General features: G+C 40.3%; 1 protein-coding gene across 1 annotated transcript in view; it reads right to left on the bottom strand.

Annotated features, from left to right (window-relative positions):
- Window positions 1-1,680: 1,680 nt before the first annotated feature.
- c6hxorf58 (chromosome 6 CXorf58 homolog) overlaps window positions 1,681-16,625 on the bottom strand; it is a 57,150-nt gene continuing 42,205 nt past the window's right edge. Inside the window, 2 exon segments of the mRNA XM_063049917.1 lie at window positions 1,681-2,760; window positions 14,528-14,672. Of these exon segments, the coding sequence (XP_062905987.1) occupies window positions 2,566-2,760; window positions 14,528-14,672 (340 nt within the window). The 3' untranslated portion in view covers window positions 1,681-2,565.

The raw sequence follows: 16,625 nt of genomic DNA, 5'->3' as shown, positions 1-16,625 counted from the left end.
GCATTTTGTGTGTGTTGTTCAAGATTTCCACCATCTGCAGTATCTCATGTTACAGAATATTTTGCAATCTATTAACCCCTTCCACTTGGCAACATAAAAAATTCTTCTTTTTTAAAATGGAAGATTAGTAATTATGCTCTGTAATGACTCATTTGCTACAGTATTTCCATTCATGCTGTGTATTCAAACAATACAAATCTAAGACATTAAATAGTATTTTGTGGATTTTAAGAAGGGTAAGACGAAGGAACACATACCAATCCTCATAGAGGGATCACAAGTGGAGAGAGTGAGCAGGTTCAAGTTCCTGGGTGTCAAGGTCTCTGAGGATCCAACCAGGTCCCAACATATCGATGTAGTCATAAAGAAGGCATGACAGCGACTATACTTCATTAGGAGTTTGAAGAGATTTGGCATGTCAACAAATACGCTCAAAAACTTCTATAGGTGTACCATGGTGAGCATTCTGACAGGCTGTATCACCATCTGGTATGGAGGGGCTACTGCACAGGACCGAAAGAAGCTGCAAAGTGTTGTAAATTTAGTCAGCTCCAGCTTGGGTACTAGCCTACAAGGTACCCAGGACATCTTCAAGGAGCAGTGTCTCTGAAAGGCGGCGTCCATTATTAAGGATCTCCAGCACCCAGGACATGCCCTTTTTCACTGTTACCATCAGGTAGGAGGTACAGAAGCCTGAAGGCACACGCTCAGCAATTCAGGAACAGCTTCTTCCCCTCTGCCATCTGATTCTTAAATGGACATTGAACCCTTGAACACTACCTCACTTTTTAAAATATATATTTTTTGCACAATTTTTATCTATTCAATATATGTATACTATAATTGATTTATTATTTTCTTCTATATTATGTATTGCATTAAACTACTGTTACTAAGTTAACAAATTTCATGATAATAAACCTGATTCTGAATTAGTGTTGGAACTCTAGTGACAGTAAATAATTTAGGCCAATAAAATCTTTATTCATTGCACTAGAATTATGGTTATGTATATACTTAAGTGAGTTTAATAATTTCTGCCTGGGGCAGACCATAAGGTCCAAAGTCTTATTTCCTGTCTTCTGCTGGTCAGTAAGCTTAAATGCCATAACTGGACTCTATTGTTCTGTTTGAGGATGTGTAAAATTCATCCAGAGTAGCTATTTTTAGAGACTGCATATAAATAGATTACTGTTGCTGACTTGATTTAAATTTGCTGGGAATTCACCGGTCAGATTGTCTACTGCTTGATATCTACTCTTGCACAAAATGTGAGAGCTGCTGGTAACTCATCAAACTGTGAATCTGATCGATCCTTTGTGTCAGGAGGAATAAATTATGAAACAACATTGACACAATGAGGCTTCAAGTAATCATGTTGGTAGTAAATTGGCTAGGTGCAGTAATAAATAGTGCTTACATCAATTAACTTATCAACATGAAAATTGAGTTCATTTTGTTGAATATTAGTAACTATTACTGCATTACTGGTTTATCTGGTCACATTTCAGGATTTGTAATAGTTCATGAGCATAGTTGCTTTAACCTGCCTCAATATTAGTTTTGAAATTTAAAAAGCATGACTCAGTGAAGATGACAGCAATATCATTAGCATCTATTTTTAATATTTCTTGTAACTTCTTATGCATTAAATTTACTCTCAATACTTGGTTACTAACTTTGCAAATGGAAACGCCAACATCATTTTGCAATGTAAATATAGAAGAATCTGTGTAGTTTGGAATTAACGTGTTTAGGTGTGCATCTTTCAATTGCTTCCTAACATGAATCTGGGCAGTGCTTTCAAGTTTTTGTTTTTTTAACTCCATTCCCTGTTGAAGATGTCATTTGGTGGTTCTAGAAGCATTAGTATCCTAGATCATAAGGCAGCAGAATTAGACTATCTATTCTAGCCCATCAAGTCTTCTCCTCACATCCTCGTGACATCTTGCTTAAACATTATCTGGGTAATGAATATTATATTCACCTGAAGACCAAGCTGGAAACTAAGCCTATTTGTAACTCCCTTCCTTACTTTGGGGGTCATCGATCCCAAACGGACTTTTACAATCCGCCAGATTTCAGCATGGCTCATAGCTGGCATATTCACATCAATCATTTTCAATTGATTACAGAAGTAATTGTCCACAAAATGCAACACAACATCGAACGGTGAAAATAACTAGAGTCACCACTGCTGTAACTTAGGAGAATAAGATACAAGATTTTTAAAAACATAACATGACCCATATTAATTTAATGGATACAGTACGGCCAGCTTAAGCCATGTGTTCAAAAGGGAAATATCAGAAGGATGTTACTTGCACCTTCTCAGAACACAGTATATAATAATGCCATGATCAAATGCATGCAATGTTTACACTAAAGATAATGGTATATCAAAGTTAAAAGACACAGTGTGAATTGTGCAGTTTGTTGGTCAAAGTGAAAAGCAACAAGATCTTCATGTCTCTTCTCATTTGTTTAAAAACATGTCTTTTTTGACAGGGCATTAACTAGTGTATGCCACAGTTGATCTTCCCCTTCTTAATACATAGAATTGTTTTAGTCAGAGAAAGGTGTCTCACATAAATCAAGTGAGAGTTTTTGTGTCCAAGCATAGAGTTTATCAACTTCATGCTCCCATTCTTCCTCTGAAGTTAAATGTGTAACTTCATCTTTTTCTTCTTGATCAGAGCTTGTGTAAAACTGAGAGTCATCCAGTGCAGGGCTGTGGCAAATTGGTGTTTTCTTCTCTTCCTTGTAATTTTGTAATACATTCAAGAAAATTAAAAATGAAAAGCATTAGTACAGATTAATCAAAATGTATTACAAATAATATACTGTATTTTACACATCCAAACAGGCTATTATTGCTGTACAAAAGGAACAAATCTCAATCATACCAATGGTACACTGATGTCATATTTAATATTATACTGGCAACTGAAATTGCACATTAATTTACAGTTATATTACCAATGAGTGAACAAGCTTGCCGAGTTTCTCTTTTGTAACTTACTTTATCCTATCGCTAATCTTGCCTATAATCCTGGCTTGGCTTATCCAGAAAAGGACAATTCATCAGAGAAGGGTAATGCAAAAGGAAGAGTTATCAATGCAAGTTCTTCATTGAATGCATGAGATTCAAACAAAACTTTTACAAACTTTATAATACTAATTATTCTGGCAAAAGGTCAGACTTTTCAGAACCCTTACAATGTACACTAAATTGATTAGTCCTGACTATTTGCTCTGTAAACAGTCAGAATCAGGTCATTGTTTGACATGTATCAAATAATGGTGGGTAAGAATATAATCACATTCCCAATACCAGCTAATGCTTACTTTAAAGTAAAATATATCCCAAGATGTTCTACAAAAAGCTGAAAAATTATGAAAGAAAATAAAGTTTTGACGTGTAAGAGGAGGTGAGAACCAAGAAAGGAAAATGCCAAGGGTCTGTAAGTATATAGAGTGTGGACAATTAGTGACCACGACAAGGACACTTGCTTAATAGATTCTTAAAGGTAATAAAGGAAGATTTTTTTCCAAGGTTAAAGTCAGAAAGTTTTGGTGATACTTCGGGGTGTAAGTGTAAAAAACAATAGCATTTGAAATGAAAGGGAGAAACCAGGTTGCTAAGATTTTGCAGGGTTCTGAGGTGCAGAGAGGCCTGTGTATCACAGTAGGTGATGTTCAAAGGTCATTGAGTAATTAGGAAAGTTAACAGTTACTTATGGCTGGAATAATTGAATGCAAAGGCCAGTTTTGCTTCAGTTAGAAAGGGCATTGGTTAGACCACATATGAAGTGCTGTATACAGTATTGATTTCCTTATTAAAGGAAGAATGTGGACAAGGTTTAGTAAATGAAAGGAAGGTTGACAGATAAGGACAACAGACTAGGTTGCATCAACTGGATTTAGGAGAGTTGAGAATAAGACTGAGCAGTTTCAACAGGATGGATATGGAAAGAATGATTCCTCTTGTGGTAGTATCTAGAACTAGTGCCCCCTGGTTAAAAATGTCACTTACATGAGACAAATAAGACCAAATTATATTTTCTTTTGGGCCACGAGTCTTTGAAACTTCACTTCCACTGTCTTCTAAGAAGGAGAAGTTTTGAATATTTTAAGACAAAATTGGATAGGCTTTTGATGAGAAAGGGACTAATAGGTTACTGGGGCTAGATCCAAATGTGACGCTGAGATCACAAAGGCTGAGTGGCCTCATCCTACTCATAATTTGCAATTAAGCCACTTGGATGGTTCAATTCAGTATGAGTAGAAGATGCAGAGCAACTGAGTCATTGAAAGATTGCAGAGCTTGTGCTAGGGTGGAAAAATACAACTTCAGGTCTTCCAAATATTGTTAGATAAAATCATAGTTATCTATGCCTTGAGATCCTACGGCTTGTTGATAGCTTGTATTTCCTAAGTTTTTTGCTAGATTGTGAAGATTTCTGATGTGAATAGTGCAGAGGTGGGAAGAGAAGGAACTCAGATGACAGCAGACATCCATCTTGTTTCTAGTGTGTGGATTTAACAATTTTATGATTCTAATGATTTACTTCAACAAAACAGTATTGTTTAATACATCATACTTGGATAATAACAAGAAATTCAACTACTTTAACCTTCCCTTGATGAACCCATTGAGGATTACTTAAGGTGGACAGCAATTCAGTACAACCATGCAGGTGCAGAACTGATTGAGTAGGTGGGAGATGAAATTTCATACAGAAGAGTTGTATTTTGGTATAAGAAGGCATAGTCCTAAAGGGGCTAAAATAAAGCACAACAGCTCCTCTACTTTCTTGGGAATTTGTGGAGGATTGGCATGTTAGCGAAAACCTTGGCAAACCTATAGGTGTGTGGTGGATAGTGTGCTGACTGGCTGCATTATGGCTTGGTGTGGGAACACTAATGCCTTTGAGCAAAAAATCCTACACCAGGTAGTGGATTCAGCCCAGTACATCATGGGTAAAAAACCCTCCCACCATTGAGCACATCTACGTGAAACATTGCTGTAGAAAAGTATCCATCATCAAAGATCCTCACCACCCAGGCAAATGCTCTTTTCTTGCTGCTGCCATTAGGTAGAAGGTACAACTGCCTCAGGACTTGCACCACCAGGTTCAAGAACAGTTACTACCCCTCAACTACCAAGCTCTTGAACAAAAGGGGATAGCTACACTTATTTAAGGACTCTTATATTGTTATTCCATGCTCGTTATTTATTGCTATTTATTTTTATCTGCATTTGCACAGTTTGTTTAATTTATAGTCCCTGATGTTTACAGTTACTGTTCTATAGATTTGTTAAGTATGCCTGCAAAAAAAGAATCTCAGGGTTGTATGTGGTGACATGTATGTACTTTGGTAATAAATTTTACTTTGAACTTTGAGACGTCTGGGGAATATATGTAAAGTGGTTTTAAAAATCTCATTGGATCCTGACTTTTATAAACAGGCACATAGTACCACTGGACAATTAATCTTTATAAAACTGGTTCAGACTTAAATGGAGTAATGTTTCCAACATGGGGCACCAAACTTCTGGGAAAAAAAAGTTAAGATTTTGGAGCGGGTGCAGAAACATCATGAAAATCATTCCAGGGATGAGAGACTTTAATTAAGTGAATAGTCTGGAAAAGATGCAGATCCTTTGAACAGAAGAGGTTTTGCTTTGAAGGGCTCTGGCATAAATAAGTGAACGTGCTGCATGGGAGCAGGAGACAGTGACAGACAACTTTACAGAGAATGAGTGATTCAGGTCTGGAATGTACTGCCAAGATAGTAGTTGGAGACAGTTGCAATCGTAGCATTCAGAAAGGAACTGGATAAGGAGTTTGAGGAGAGATCAGGAGATTGAAATGAGCTACACTGCTCTTACTTGCATGTAGGCCAAATGGCCTCTTATCATAACATAACTATTCAGTGACTGCACATTAGTCCATGCTGGCATTTATGCACCATTCAAGCCGCAAGCATTTTTAAAAAAATATTTATTTATGGGATGTGGGTGTTGCCAGCTAAGCCAGCATTTATTGCCCATCCCTAATTGCCCTTGACAAGGTGGTGATGAGCTGCCTTCTTGAACTGCAGCAGTCCCTGAGGTGTAGGTATATCCACAGTGCTGTTAGGGAGGGAATTTTATGATCTTGATCAAACAACAATCAAGGAACAGCGATACGTTTCCAAGTCAGGATGACGAATGATTTGGAGGCGGATTTCCAAGTGGTGGTGTTCCCAGGTACTTGCTGTTTTTGTCCTTCTAGATGGTAGTGGGCGTGGGTCTGGAAGGTGCTGCCTTAGGAACTTTGGTGTGTTGTGCAGTGCATTTTTTAGATAATACACTGCTGCAACTGCTCATCGCTGTTTAACACCATCATTCCTACAATTCTGATTGAAAAGCTCCAGACCCTGAGCCTCTGTACCTTCCTATGCAACTGGATCTTTGACTTCCTAACCAGAAGACCACAAATGGTGCGGATTGGAAATAACATCTCCACCTCACTGAAGATCAACACTGGCGCATCTCAGGGATGTGTGATTAGTCCACTGCTCTGCTCACTCTACACCCATGACTGTGTGGTTAGGTCCTCTATAAATTTACTGACCACTGTTAGCAGAAACTCAGATGGTGACAAGAGGGTGTACAAATATCCAAGAGAGATATCTAAGCTAGTGGAGTGGTGTCGCAGCAACAGCCTTACACTCAACATCAGTAAGAACAAAGAACTGATTGTGGACTTCAGGAAGGGTACAATGAGGGAACACATACCAGTCCTCATGGAGGGATCAGAAGGGAGAGAGTGAGAAATTTAATTTCCTGGGTGTTATATCTCTGAGGACCTACCCTGGACCCAACATATCGATGCAGCTATAAAAAAAGGCAAGACAGTGGCTATATTTCATGAGGAGTTTGAAGAGATTTGGTATGTCATCAAAAACACTCACTGATTTCTACAGTTGGAGTGCATTCTAACTGGTATAGCGGGCAGGGGCTGGGGTGGGTTTCTACACAGGATCGAAGTAAGCTGCAGAGAGATCTAAAATTAGCCAGGTCCATTGTGGGCACTAGCCTCCATAGTATCCAGCTCAAATTCAAGGAGCAGTGCCTCAGGAAGGTGACATCCATCATTAAGGGCCCCCACTACCCAGTACATGCCTCTTCTCATTGCTACTATCAGTAGGGAGGTACAGAAGCCTGAAAGCACACACTCAACAATTCAGGAACAGCTTCTTCCCCTCTGCCATCTGATTTCTGAATGGACATTGAACCCTTGAACACTCCCTCACTACTTTTTTATATTTCTTATATTTTTGCACTACTTATTTAACTATTTTATATATATATATATATATATATCTATATATATATTTACTGTAATTCACAGTTTTCTTTTTCTCAACCATCATGAAATAGAGCATTGACCAACAGCATTTCCGGACATTATCAATTTGGAGAGGAGGGGACTTCAATCAGGTCCACTGCCTGAGGATAACAGGGGAGGTGTGGTTTGCGGCAGTGTAATAGAGCTTTGACCAGCAACCAATAAAGGAAGGCGGGACAAGCGCAGCCACCATAGCCTGAGTGGACATAGAGTGATGATTTTAAGGCTTTAGCTTTTCAAGGCTTCAGCAAAGAGGGGTCAGAGAAAGTAAAGGAAAGAAAAGCTCATTTTTTTCATTCTCTTCTTTATATCTGCTCAGCTAGGACAGCAGGGCTGACAGGCAGGGTAGTGGAATGCTCCTCTTGCGGGATGTGGGAAGGCAGGGAGACCTCCAATGTCCCTGATGACTACAACTGTGAGAAGTGCATCCAGTTGCAGCTTCTAACAAATTACTGGAACTGGATAAACTCCTGATCATTCAGGAGGCTGAGGGGGTGATAGGACATATAGAGAGCTACGTTTGTAGTTACATCCGATGTGTAGACACAGGGGACGGAGTAACAGTCAGAAAGGGGAAAGGGGTTAAGGAGCCAGTGCAGAGTACACTTGTGGCCATTCCCCTCAATAAAAGGTATATCACTGGATTCTGTCGGCAGTGGGTGGGGGGGAGATGATTTAACAGAGGAAAGTTTCAGTGGGTGAGTCTCTGGCACTGAGTTGCTTCTGTGACTCAAAGGGAATGGGGAAGAGGAGGCATGCTGTGGTGATAGGGGATTTGTTAGTTAGGGGAGGGTACAGAAGGTTCTGTGGGCGAGAACACGATTCCCAGATGGTACGTTGCCTCCTGGGTGCCAGGGTCCGGGATATCTCAGATCAAGTCCTCAACATTTTTAAGTGCCAGAAGTTGTGGTCCGTGTGGATTCCAATGACATGGGTAGGACAAGTGACGAAGATCTGCATAGGGAGTTAGGTGCTAAGTTAAAGGGCAAGATCTCCAGGGTTGTGATCTCAGGCTTGCTAGCTGTGCCACGTGCTAGTGAGGCCAGAAATAGGAAGATTACTCAGTTTAATATGTGTAGGAAGGAGGGCATACAATTTTTGGATCACTGGCTCTCTTCCAGGGAAGGTGGGATCTGTACTGAACAGATGGTTTGCACCTGAACTGGAGGGGAATTAATATCCTAGTGGGAAGGTTTGTTAATGTTAATGCTACATAGTGGGGTTTAAACTAGAGTTGCAGGGGGATGGGAACGAGAGTGTCAGAACAGTTAGTGGAGAGGTTGTGGAGGCAGATGTTAGTAAGCCCTCGGACAAAGTTAGAATTCAAAAGGTTGAGCATGATGTGACTAGTGTCCTGAGCTGCGTATGTTTCAATGCAAGAAATATTGTAGGAAAGGTCGATAATAGTGCTGAAGATAAGGTAGCTGGTTTACAAAAAGAGGCAATGTGTAGTGAGGAGAGGCTGTTGATAGGGCAAAATTTCAGTCAACAGGATGAGTTGCAACATATAAGGCAGACAAAATCAAAAAGGGTGAATACAGGACTGGAAGTGTTGTATTTGAATGCATGCAATACGTGGAATAAGGTAGATGAACTTGCAGCACAATTGCAGATTGCTGAATGATGTGGTAGGCATCACTGAATCATGGCTGAAAGAAGATTACAGCTGGGAACTTAATGTCCAAGGGTGTATACTGTATCGAAAGGGCAGGCAGGAAGGTGGAGAGGGTGGCGTTGCTCTGTTGGTAAAAAATGAAATTAAATCATTAGAAAGAGGTGGCAAAGGTTCAGAAGGTGTTGAACCATTGTGGATAGAGCTAAGGAACTGCAAGGGTAAAAAGACCCTGACGGGAGTTGTATACAGACCCCCAAACAGTAGTAAGTACGTGGCCTACTTACAAACGGGAGACAGAAAGTACATGCCAAAAGGGCAATGTTACAATAGTCATGGGGGCTTCAGTATGCAGGTAGATTGGGAAAATCCTGTTGGTGCTGGAATACAGGAGGGGGAAAGGGGGAATTTCTATGAAATTGCTTTTTAGAACAGTTCATGGTTGAGCCCACTAGGGGATCAGCTATTCTGGATTGGGTGTTGTGCAATGAACCAGAATTGATTAGAGAGCTTAAGGTAAAAGAACCCCTAGGGGAAAGTGATCATAATATGATCAAATTCACCCTGAAATTTGAGAAGGAGAAGCTAAAGTCCAAGGTATCAGTATTACAGTGGAGTAAAGGGAATTACAGAGACAAGAGAGAGGAGTTGGCCAGAACTGATTGGAAAAAAACATTGGCAGGGATGATGGCAGGGTAGCAATATCTGGAATTTCTGGAAGCAATTCAGAAGGCACAGGATATATACATTCCAAAGCGGAAGAAGTATTCTAAAGAAAAGATGACACAACTGTGACTAACAAGAGAAGTCAAAGTCAACATAAGCCATAGAGAAGGCATATAATAAAGCAAAACGTAGTGGGAAGTTAGAGGATTGGGTAGGTTTTAAAAACCAACAGAAGGCAACTAAAAAAGGTATAAGATAAAGATGGAATAGAAAGTAAGCTAGCCGATAATATTAAAGAGGACACTAAAAGTTTCTCCAAATAAATAAAGTGTAAAAGAGAGGCAAGAGTGGGTATTGGACTGCTAGAAAACAATGCTGAAGAGGTAGTAATGGGGGAGAACAAAATGGGGGACAAACTGAATAAGTATTTTACATCACTCTTCAAGGTGGAAGACACTAGCAGTATGGTGGAAGTTCCAGGTGTCCGGGTCATGAAATGTATGAAGTTACCATAACTAGACAGAAGGTTCTTGGGAAACTGAAAGGTCTGAAGGTAGATCAGTCACCTAGACCAGATGATGTACGTCCCAGAGTTCTGAAAGAGGTGGCTGAAAAGATCGTGGAGGCTTTAGTAATCATCCTTAAAGAATCACTTGATTTTGGAAAGGTTCCAGAAAACTGGAAAAGTGCAGATGTCACTCCACTCTTCAAGAAGGGAGAGAGGCAGAAGACAGGAAATTGTAGGCCACTTAATCAGTCCTCAGTGGCTGGGAAGATGTTGGAGTCAAGCATGAGGGTACTTGGAGGCAGATAATAAAGTAGACCATAGTTAGCATGGGTCCCACAAGGGAAAATCTTACCTGACAAATCTGTTGGAATTCTTTGAAGAAATTACAAGGAGGATAGACAACGGAGAATCAGTTGATGTGTACTTGGATTTTCAGAAGGCCTTTGACACAAGGTGCCACAAATGAGGCTGCCTTAACAAGCTACAATCCCATACCAGTACAGGAAATATTTGAGCATGGATAAAGCAGTGGCTGATTGGCAGGAGGCAAAGAGTGGGATTAAAGGAAACCTTTTCTGGCTGGTTGCCGGTGACTAGTGGTGTTCCATTGGGGTCTGTGTTGGGACCAATTCTTTTTACGTTATCTGTCAATGATTTGGATGATGGAATTGATGGCTTTTTTTGCAAGGTTTGCAGACGATATAAAGATAGGTGGAGAGGCAGGTAGTCTTGAGAAAATAGAGATGCAACAGAAGGACTTATACAGATTAGGAGAATGGGGAATGAAATGGCAGATGGAATTCAGTGTCAGGAAGTGCATGATCATGCAATTTAGTAGAAGAAATGAAAGGGTTGACTATTTTTTTAAATGGAGAGAAAATACAAAAAACTGAGGTGCGAAGGGTCTTGGGAGTCCTTAATTTGCAGGTTGAGTCTGATGAGTGAGGCAGATACAATGTTAGCATTCATTTCAAGAGGACTAGAATAAAAAAGCAAGGATGTAATGTTGAGAGGAGACTTTATAACGCACTGGTGAGGCAGCACCTGGAGTGTTGAAAGCAGTTTTGGGCCTGTTATCTTAGAAAGAATGTGCTGAAACTGGAGAAGGTTCAAAGGAGGTTCATGAAAATGATTCCAGGATTGAATGGCTTGTCATATGAACAGCGTTCGATGGCTCTGGCCCTGTATTTGCTGGAATACAGAAGAATGAAGGATGACCTCATTGAGACTTATTGAATGGTGAAAGGCCTTGATAGAAAGGGAATGGAGAGGATGTTTCCTATGGTGGGGGAGTCAAAGACCAGAGGACACAGCCTCAGAATAGAGGGGTGTCCTTTTGCAAGGGAGATGAAGAGGAATTTCTTTAGTCAGAGAGTGATGGATCTGTGGAATTCTTTGTCACAGGCATCTGTGGAGGCCAAATCTTTATGTATATTTAAGGCAGAGGTTGACAGATTTTTGATTGGTCAGAACATGAAGAGATATGGGGAAAAGGAAGGAGATTGGGGCTGAGAAGAAAATTGGATCAGCCATAATAAAATGGAGGAGCAGACTTGATGGACCAAATGGCCTAATTCTCCTCCTATATCTTATGGTCTTTATGGATAGCATTGTACTGCTGCCGCATTGTTAACAAGTTTCACGATATATGCCAGTGAATATTAAACCCAATTCTGATTCCTCCGTTTCAGTATAATTCTATCTCCTCTATTTAAATGTTTGACTTACCACCATTTAACTTCATCAATACCATTCATCTCAATCACTTCTTATAATTGCATTCACTACTCCTTGGATAAGATGGTTCTTCTGAATTTTCTACTGGATGTCTGGTTGACTATATTTGCCCTTTTCCTGGATATATTCTCCTCTCCATCTCCTCACTATCAAGGTTTTTTAGTTTTAAAGAGCACTTTAAAGGTCAACTTTCAATAATATTTTTCTGAAGAGTAAAGAAATTCAGTCTGTTCATCTTCTCTGATACAGTGACATGCAAAGGTTTGGGCAACCCGGGTCAAAATTTCTGTTACTGTGAATAGCTAAGTGAGTAAAAGATGAACTGATTTCCAAAAGGCATAAAGTTAAAGATGACACATTTCTTTAATATTTTAAGTAAGAAAGCTTTTTAATTTCCATCTTTTACAGTTTCAAAATAACAAAAAAGGAAAAGGGCCCGAAGCAAAAGTTAGGGCACCCTGCATGGCAGTACTTAGTAACACCCCCTTTGACAAATATCACAGCTTATAAATGCTTTTTGTAGCCAGCTGAGGGTCTTTCAATTCTTGTTTGGGTGATTTTCGCCCATTCTTCCTTGCAAAAGGCTTCTAGTTCTGTGAGATTCTTGGGCCGTCTTGCATGCACTGTTCTTTTGAGGTCTATCCACAGATTCTCAATGATGTTTAGGTTAGGGGACTGTGAGGGCCATGGCAAAACCTTCAGCTTGTGCCTCTTGAGGTAATCCATTGTGGATTTTGAGGTGTGTTTAGGTTCATTATCCTGTTGTAGAAGCCATCCTCTTTTCCAAAGCCATCCCGCTTTGCTGAACATCTACGCTCTGTCCGCCAGAGAAAGCAGGATCTCCCAGTGGCCACACATTTTAATTCCACATCCCATTCCCATTCTGACATGTCCATCCACGGCCTCCTCTACTGTAAAGATGAAGCCACACTCAGGTTGGAGGAACAACACCTTATATTCCGTCTGGGTAGCCTCCAACCTGATGGCATGAACATCGACTTCTCTAACTTCCGCTAAGGCCCCACCTCCCCCTCGTACCCCATCTGTTACTCATTTTTATGCACAAATTCTTTCTCTCACTCTCCTTTTTCTCCCTCTGTCCCTCTGAATATACCTCTTGCCCATCCTCTGGGTCCCCCCCCCCTTGTCTTTCTTCCCAGACCTCCTGTCCCATGATCCTCTCGTATCCCCTTTTGCCTATCACCTGTCCAGCTCTTGGCTCTATCCCTCCCCCTCCTGTCTTCTCCTATCATTTTGGATCTCCCCTTCCCCCTCCAACTTTCAAATCCCTTACTCACTCTTCCTTCAGTTAGTCCTGACGAAGGGTCTCAGCCTGAAACGTCGACTGCACCTCTTCCTACAGATGCTGCCTGGCCTGCTGCATTCACCAGCAACTTTGATGTGTGTTGCTCTTTTTATCTTCGGCTTTTTTACAGATGGTGTGATGTTTGCTTCCAGATTTTGCTGGTATTTAATTGAATTTATTCTTCCCTCTACCAGTAAATGTTCCCTGAGCCACTGGCTGCAACACAAGCCCAAAGCATGATCGATCCACCCCCATGCTTAACAGTTGGAGAGGGGTTCCTTTCATGAAATTCTGCACCCCTCTTTCTCCAAACATACTTTTGCTCATTGCGGCCAAAAAGTTCTATTTTAACTTCATCAATCCACAGGACTTGTTTCCAAAATGCATCAGGCTTGTTTAGATGTTCCTTTGAACCTTTTGAATAGAACTTTTTGGCCGCAATGAGCAAAGGTACGTTTGGAGAAAAAAGGGTGCAAAATTTTATGAAAAGAACCCCTCTTCAACTGTTAAGCACAGGGATGGATCGATCATGATTTGGGCTTGTGTCGCAGCCAGTGGCACGAGGAACATTTACTGGTAGAGGGAAGAGTGAATTCAATTAAATACCAGCAAATTCTGGGAGCAAACATCACACCATCTGTAAAAAAGCCGAAGATAAAAGGAGGTTGGCTTCTACAACAGGATAATGAACCTAAACACACCTCAAAATCCACAATGGACTACCTCAAGGGGCGCAAGCTGAAGGTTTTGCCATGGCCCTCACAGTCCCCTGACCTAAACATCATCGAGAATCTGTGGATAGACCTCAAAAGAGCAGTGCATGCAAGATGGCCCAAGAATCTCACAGAACTAGAGGCCTTTTGCAAGGAAGAATGGGAGGAAATCCCCCAAACAAGAATTGAAAGACCCTTAGCTGGCTACAAAAAGTGTTTACAAGCTGAGATACTTGCCAAAGGGGGTGTTACTAAGTACTGCCATGCAGGGTGCCCAAACTTTTGCTTCGGGCCCTTTTCCTTTTTTGTTATTTTGAAACTGTAAAAGAGGGAAATTAAAAAGTTTTCTTGCTTAAAATATTAAAGAAATGTGTCATCTTTAACTTTATGCCTTTTGGAAATCAGGTCATCTTTTACTCACTTAGCTATTCACAGTAACAGAAATTTTGACCAGGGGTGCCCAAACTTTTGCAAGCCACTGTATGTACAGTATACACTATCATTTTTGGTAACAAAGGAGAAAAACATTTTTATGCCCATGCCTCAAACATTTAGGAAGTATTTAATATAAGTCAAATGTTTTACCTCTTTGTTTTTATCCAAGCCATATATCTTCCTCATTTTGGAAACTTTCATTCTTGCTTTGTGAGAACGGCGTTGTGACTCCTTTCCTGCTTTTAACAATTTTGAGGTTGAATGTGGAAGAGCTTGTGTGGCTGGAGAAGCTGACCTTGAAAATTAAGCATATGTTTTAATAAGTAATCACGTTATATGCTGCGTTGAGGGATGGTTGCAAGGTTGTGGTCAGACTTGTTAGCCTTCCAATTCTTTCTGTTTGTAGTGACTCAGTAAGTATTCACGGGCTAACTATACCATAATCGTTCTGAGAATTAATATGATAGTTGTAACATTACAAAGAAGCCATTACATTAGCAGTGAAACCTTACAGCGCATTACATACAGTTTTCAGCAGAAGCACCTAAGGTATTGTCTGATATATGCTGAAACTTGGGAAATTGGGAGCTCTCCCAACCATCTATAAATTTGCTGATGACACAACTATTGTTGGCAGAATTTCAGATGGTGACAAGGAGGCGTACAGGAGTGAGACAGATCAGCTGGTTGAGTGGTGTCGCAACAACAACCTTGTACTCAACATCAGTAAGACCAAGGAATTGATTGTGGACTTCATGATGGAGAAATCCAAGGAACACACATCAGTCCTCATTGAGGAGTCAGTCGTGGAAAGGGTGAGCAGTTGCAAGTTCCTGGTGTATCAATATCTCTGAAGATCAACCTTGTTGGAATTACAAATAACGGAGTTTGATGATACTTGCTATGTCACCAATGACTCTCGCAGACTTCTACACTTGTACCGTGGAGAGCATGCTAACAGATTGCATTACTGTATGGTTTGGAAGGGTCACCACACAGGGTTGGAAAAAACTGCAGGAAGTTGTAAACTCAGCCAGTTTCATCATGGCCTCTAGCCTCCCCGGTATCAAGGACATCTTCAGAAGGCGTTGTCTCAAAAAGGCGGCATCCATCATTAAGGACCCCGTCACCCAGGACAAGCCCTCTTCTCATTGCTACCATCAAGGAGGAGGTACAGGAGCCTGAAGACACACACTTAATATTCTAGGAACAGCTCCTTCCTCTCTGCCATCACATTTTTGAATGGATAATGAACCAATGTACACTACCTTACTATTTTTTTATTTATTTGCTCTCTTTTTGCACTACTTATTTAATTTATTTTGTACATATATATTTTTTACTTTATAATTTTTTAAACTGTGTATTGAAATGTACTGCTGCCACAAAACAACAAATTCCATAAACATATGCCAGTAATATTAAACCTGATTCAGATTCGGATTCTAACATTTTTCCGATGATAGATATTAGACTAATGGACCTACATTTTTCACCTTGTTATTTGAACAGGGTGTCCCATTAGCAGTTTTCCAAGCTTCTAGTACATTATCAGAATCAAAGGATTCACTGAAGATTTTAACTAATGCACCCACTATCTCCGTAACTACCTCTTTCAGGATCCTAAGATGCAAACTGTTCAAACCAGTGGACTTATCAGCCTTTAGTTTTAGTTAGCCTAATACCAATTCTCTAAAAATGATGAAGGTATCTAATTCAATCCCAGTATTATCCAGATTCATGTTTATAGCATCTTTATTGTAAGGATTGGACAAGGATAGATCTGGTCCTAGGGTTGAGGTTCTTAACTGGAAGAAGGCCAAATTTGAAGAAATGAGAAAGGATCTAAAAAGCGTGGATTTGGACAGGTTGTTCTCTGGCAAGGATGTGATTGGTAGGTGGGAAGCCTTCAAAGGAGAAATTTTGAGAGTGCAGAATTTGTATGTTCCTGTCAGGATTAAAGGCAAAGTGAATAGGAATAAGGAACCTTGGTTCTCAAGGGATATTGCAACTCTGATAAAGAAGAAGAGGGAGTTGTATGACATGTATAGGAAGCAGGGAGTAAATCAGGTGCTTAAGGAGTATAAGAAGTGCAAGAAAATACTTAAGAAAGAAATCAGGAGGGCTAAAAGAGGACATGAGGTTGCCTTGGCAGTCAAAGTGAAGGATAATCCAAAGAGCTTTTACAGGTATATTAAGAGCAAAAGGATTGTAAGGGATAAAATTGGTCCTCTTGAAGATCAGAGTG

Source organism: Mobula hypostoma, chromosome 6 (assembly GCF_963921235.1).
Source record: "Mobula hypostoma chromosome 6, sMobHyp1.1, whole genome shotgun sequence".
In the NCBI taxonomy this organism is placed as follows: domain Eukaryota; kingdom Metazoa; phylum Chordata; class Chondrichthyes; order Myliobatiformes; family Myliobatidae; genus Mobula; species Mobula hypostoma.
This window is presented reverse-complemented; position numbering and strand designations above follow the sequence as displayed.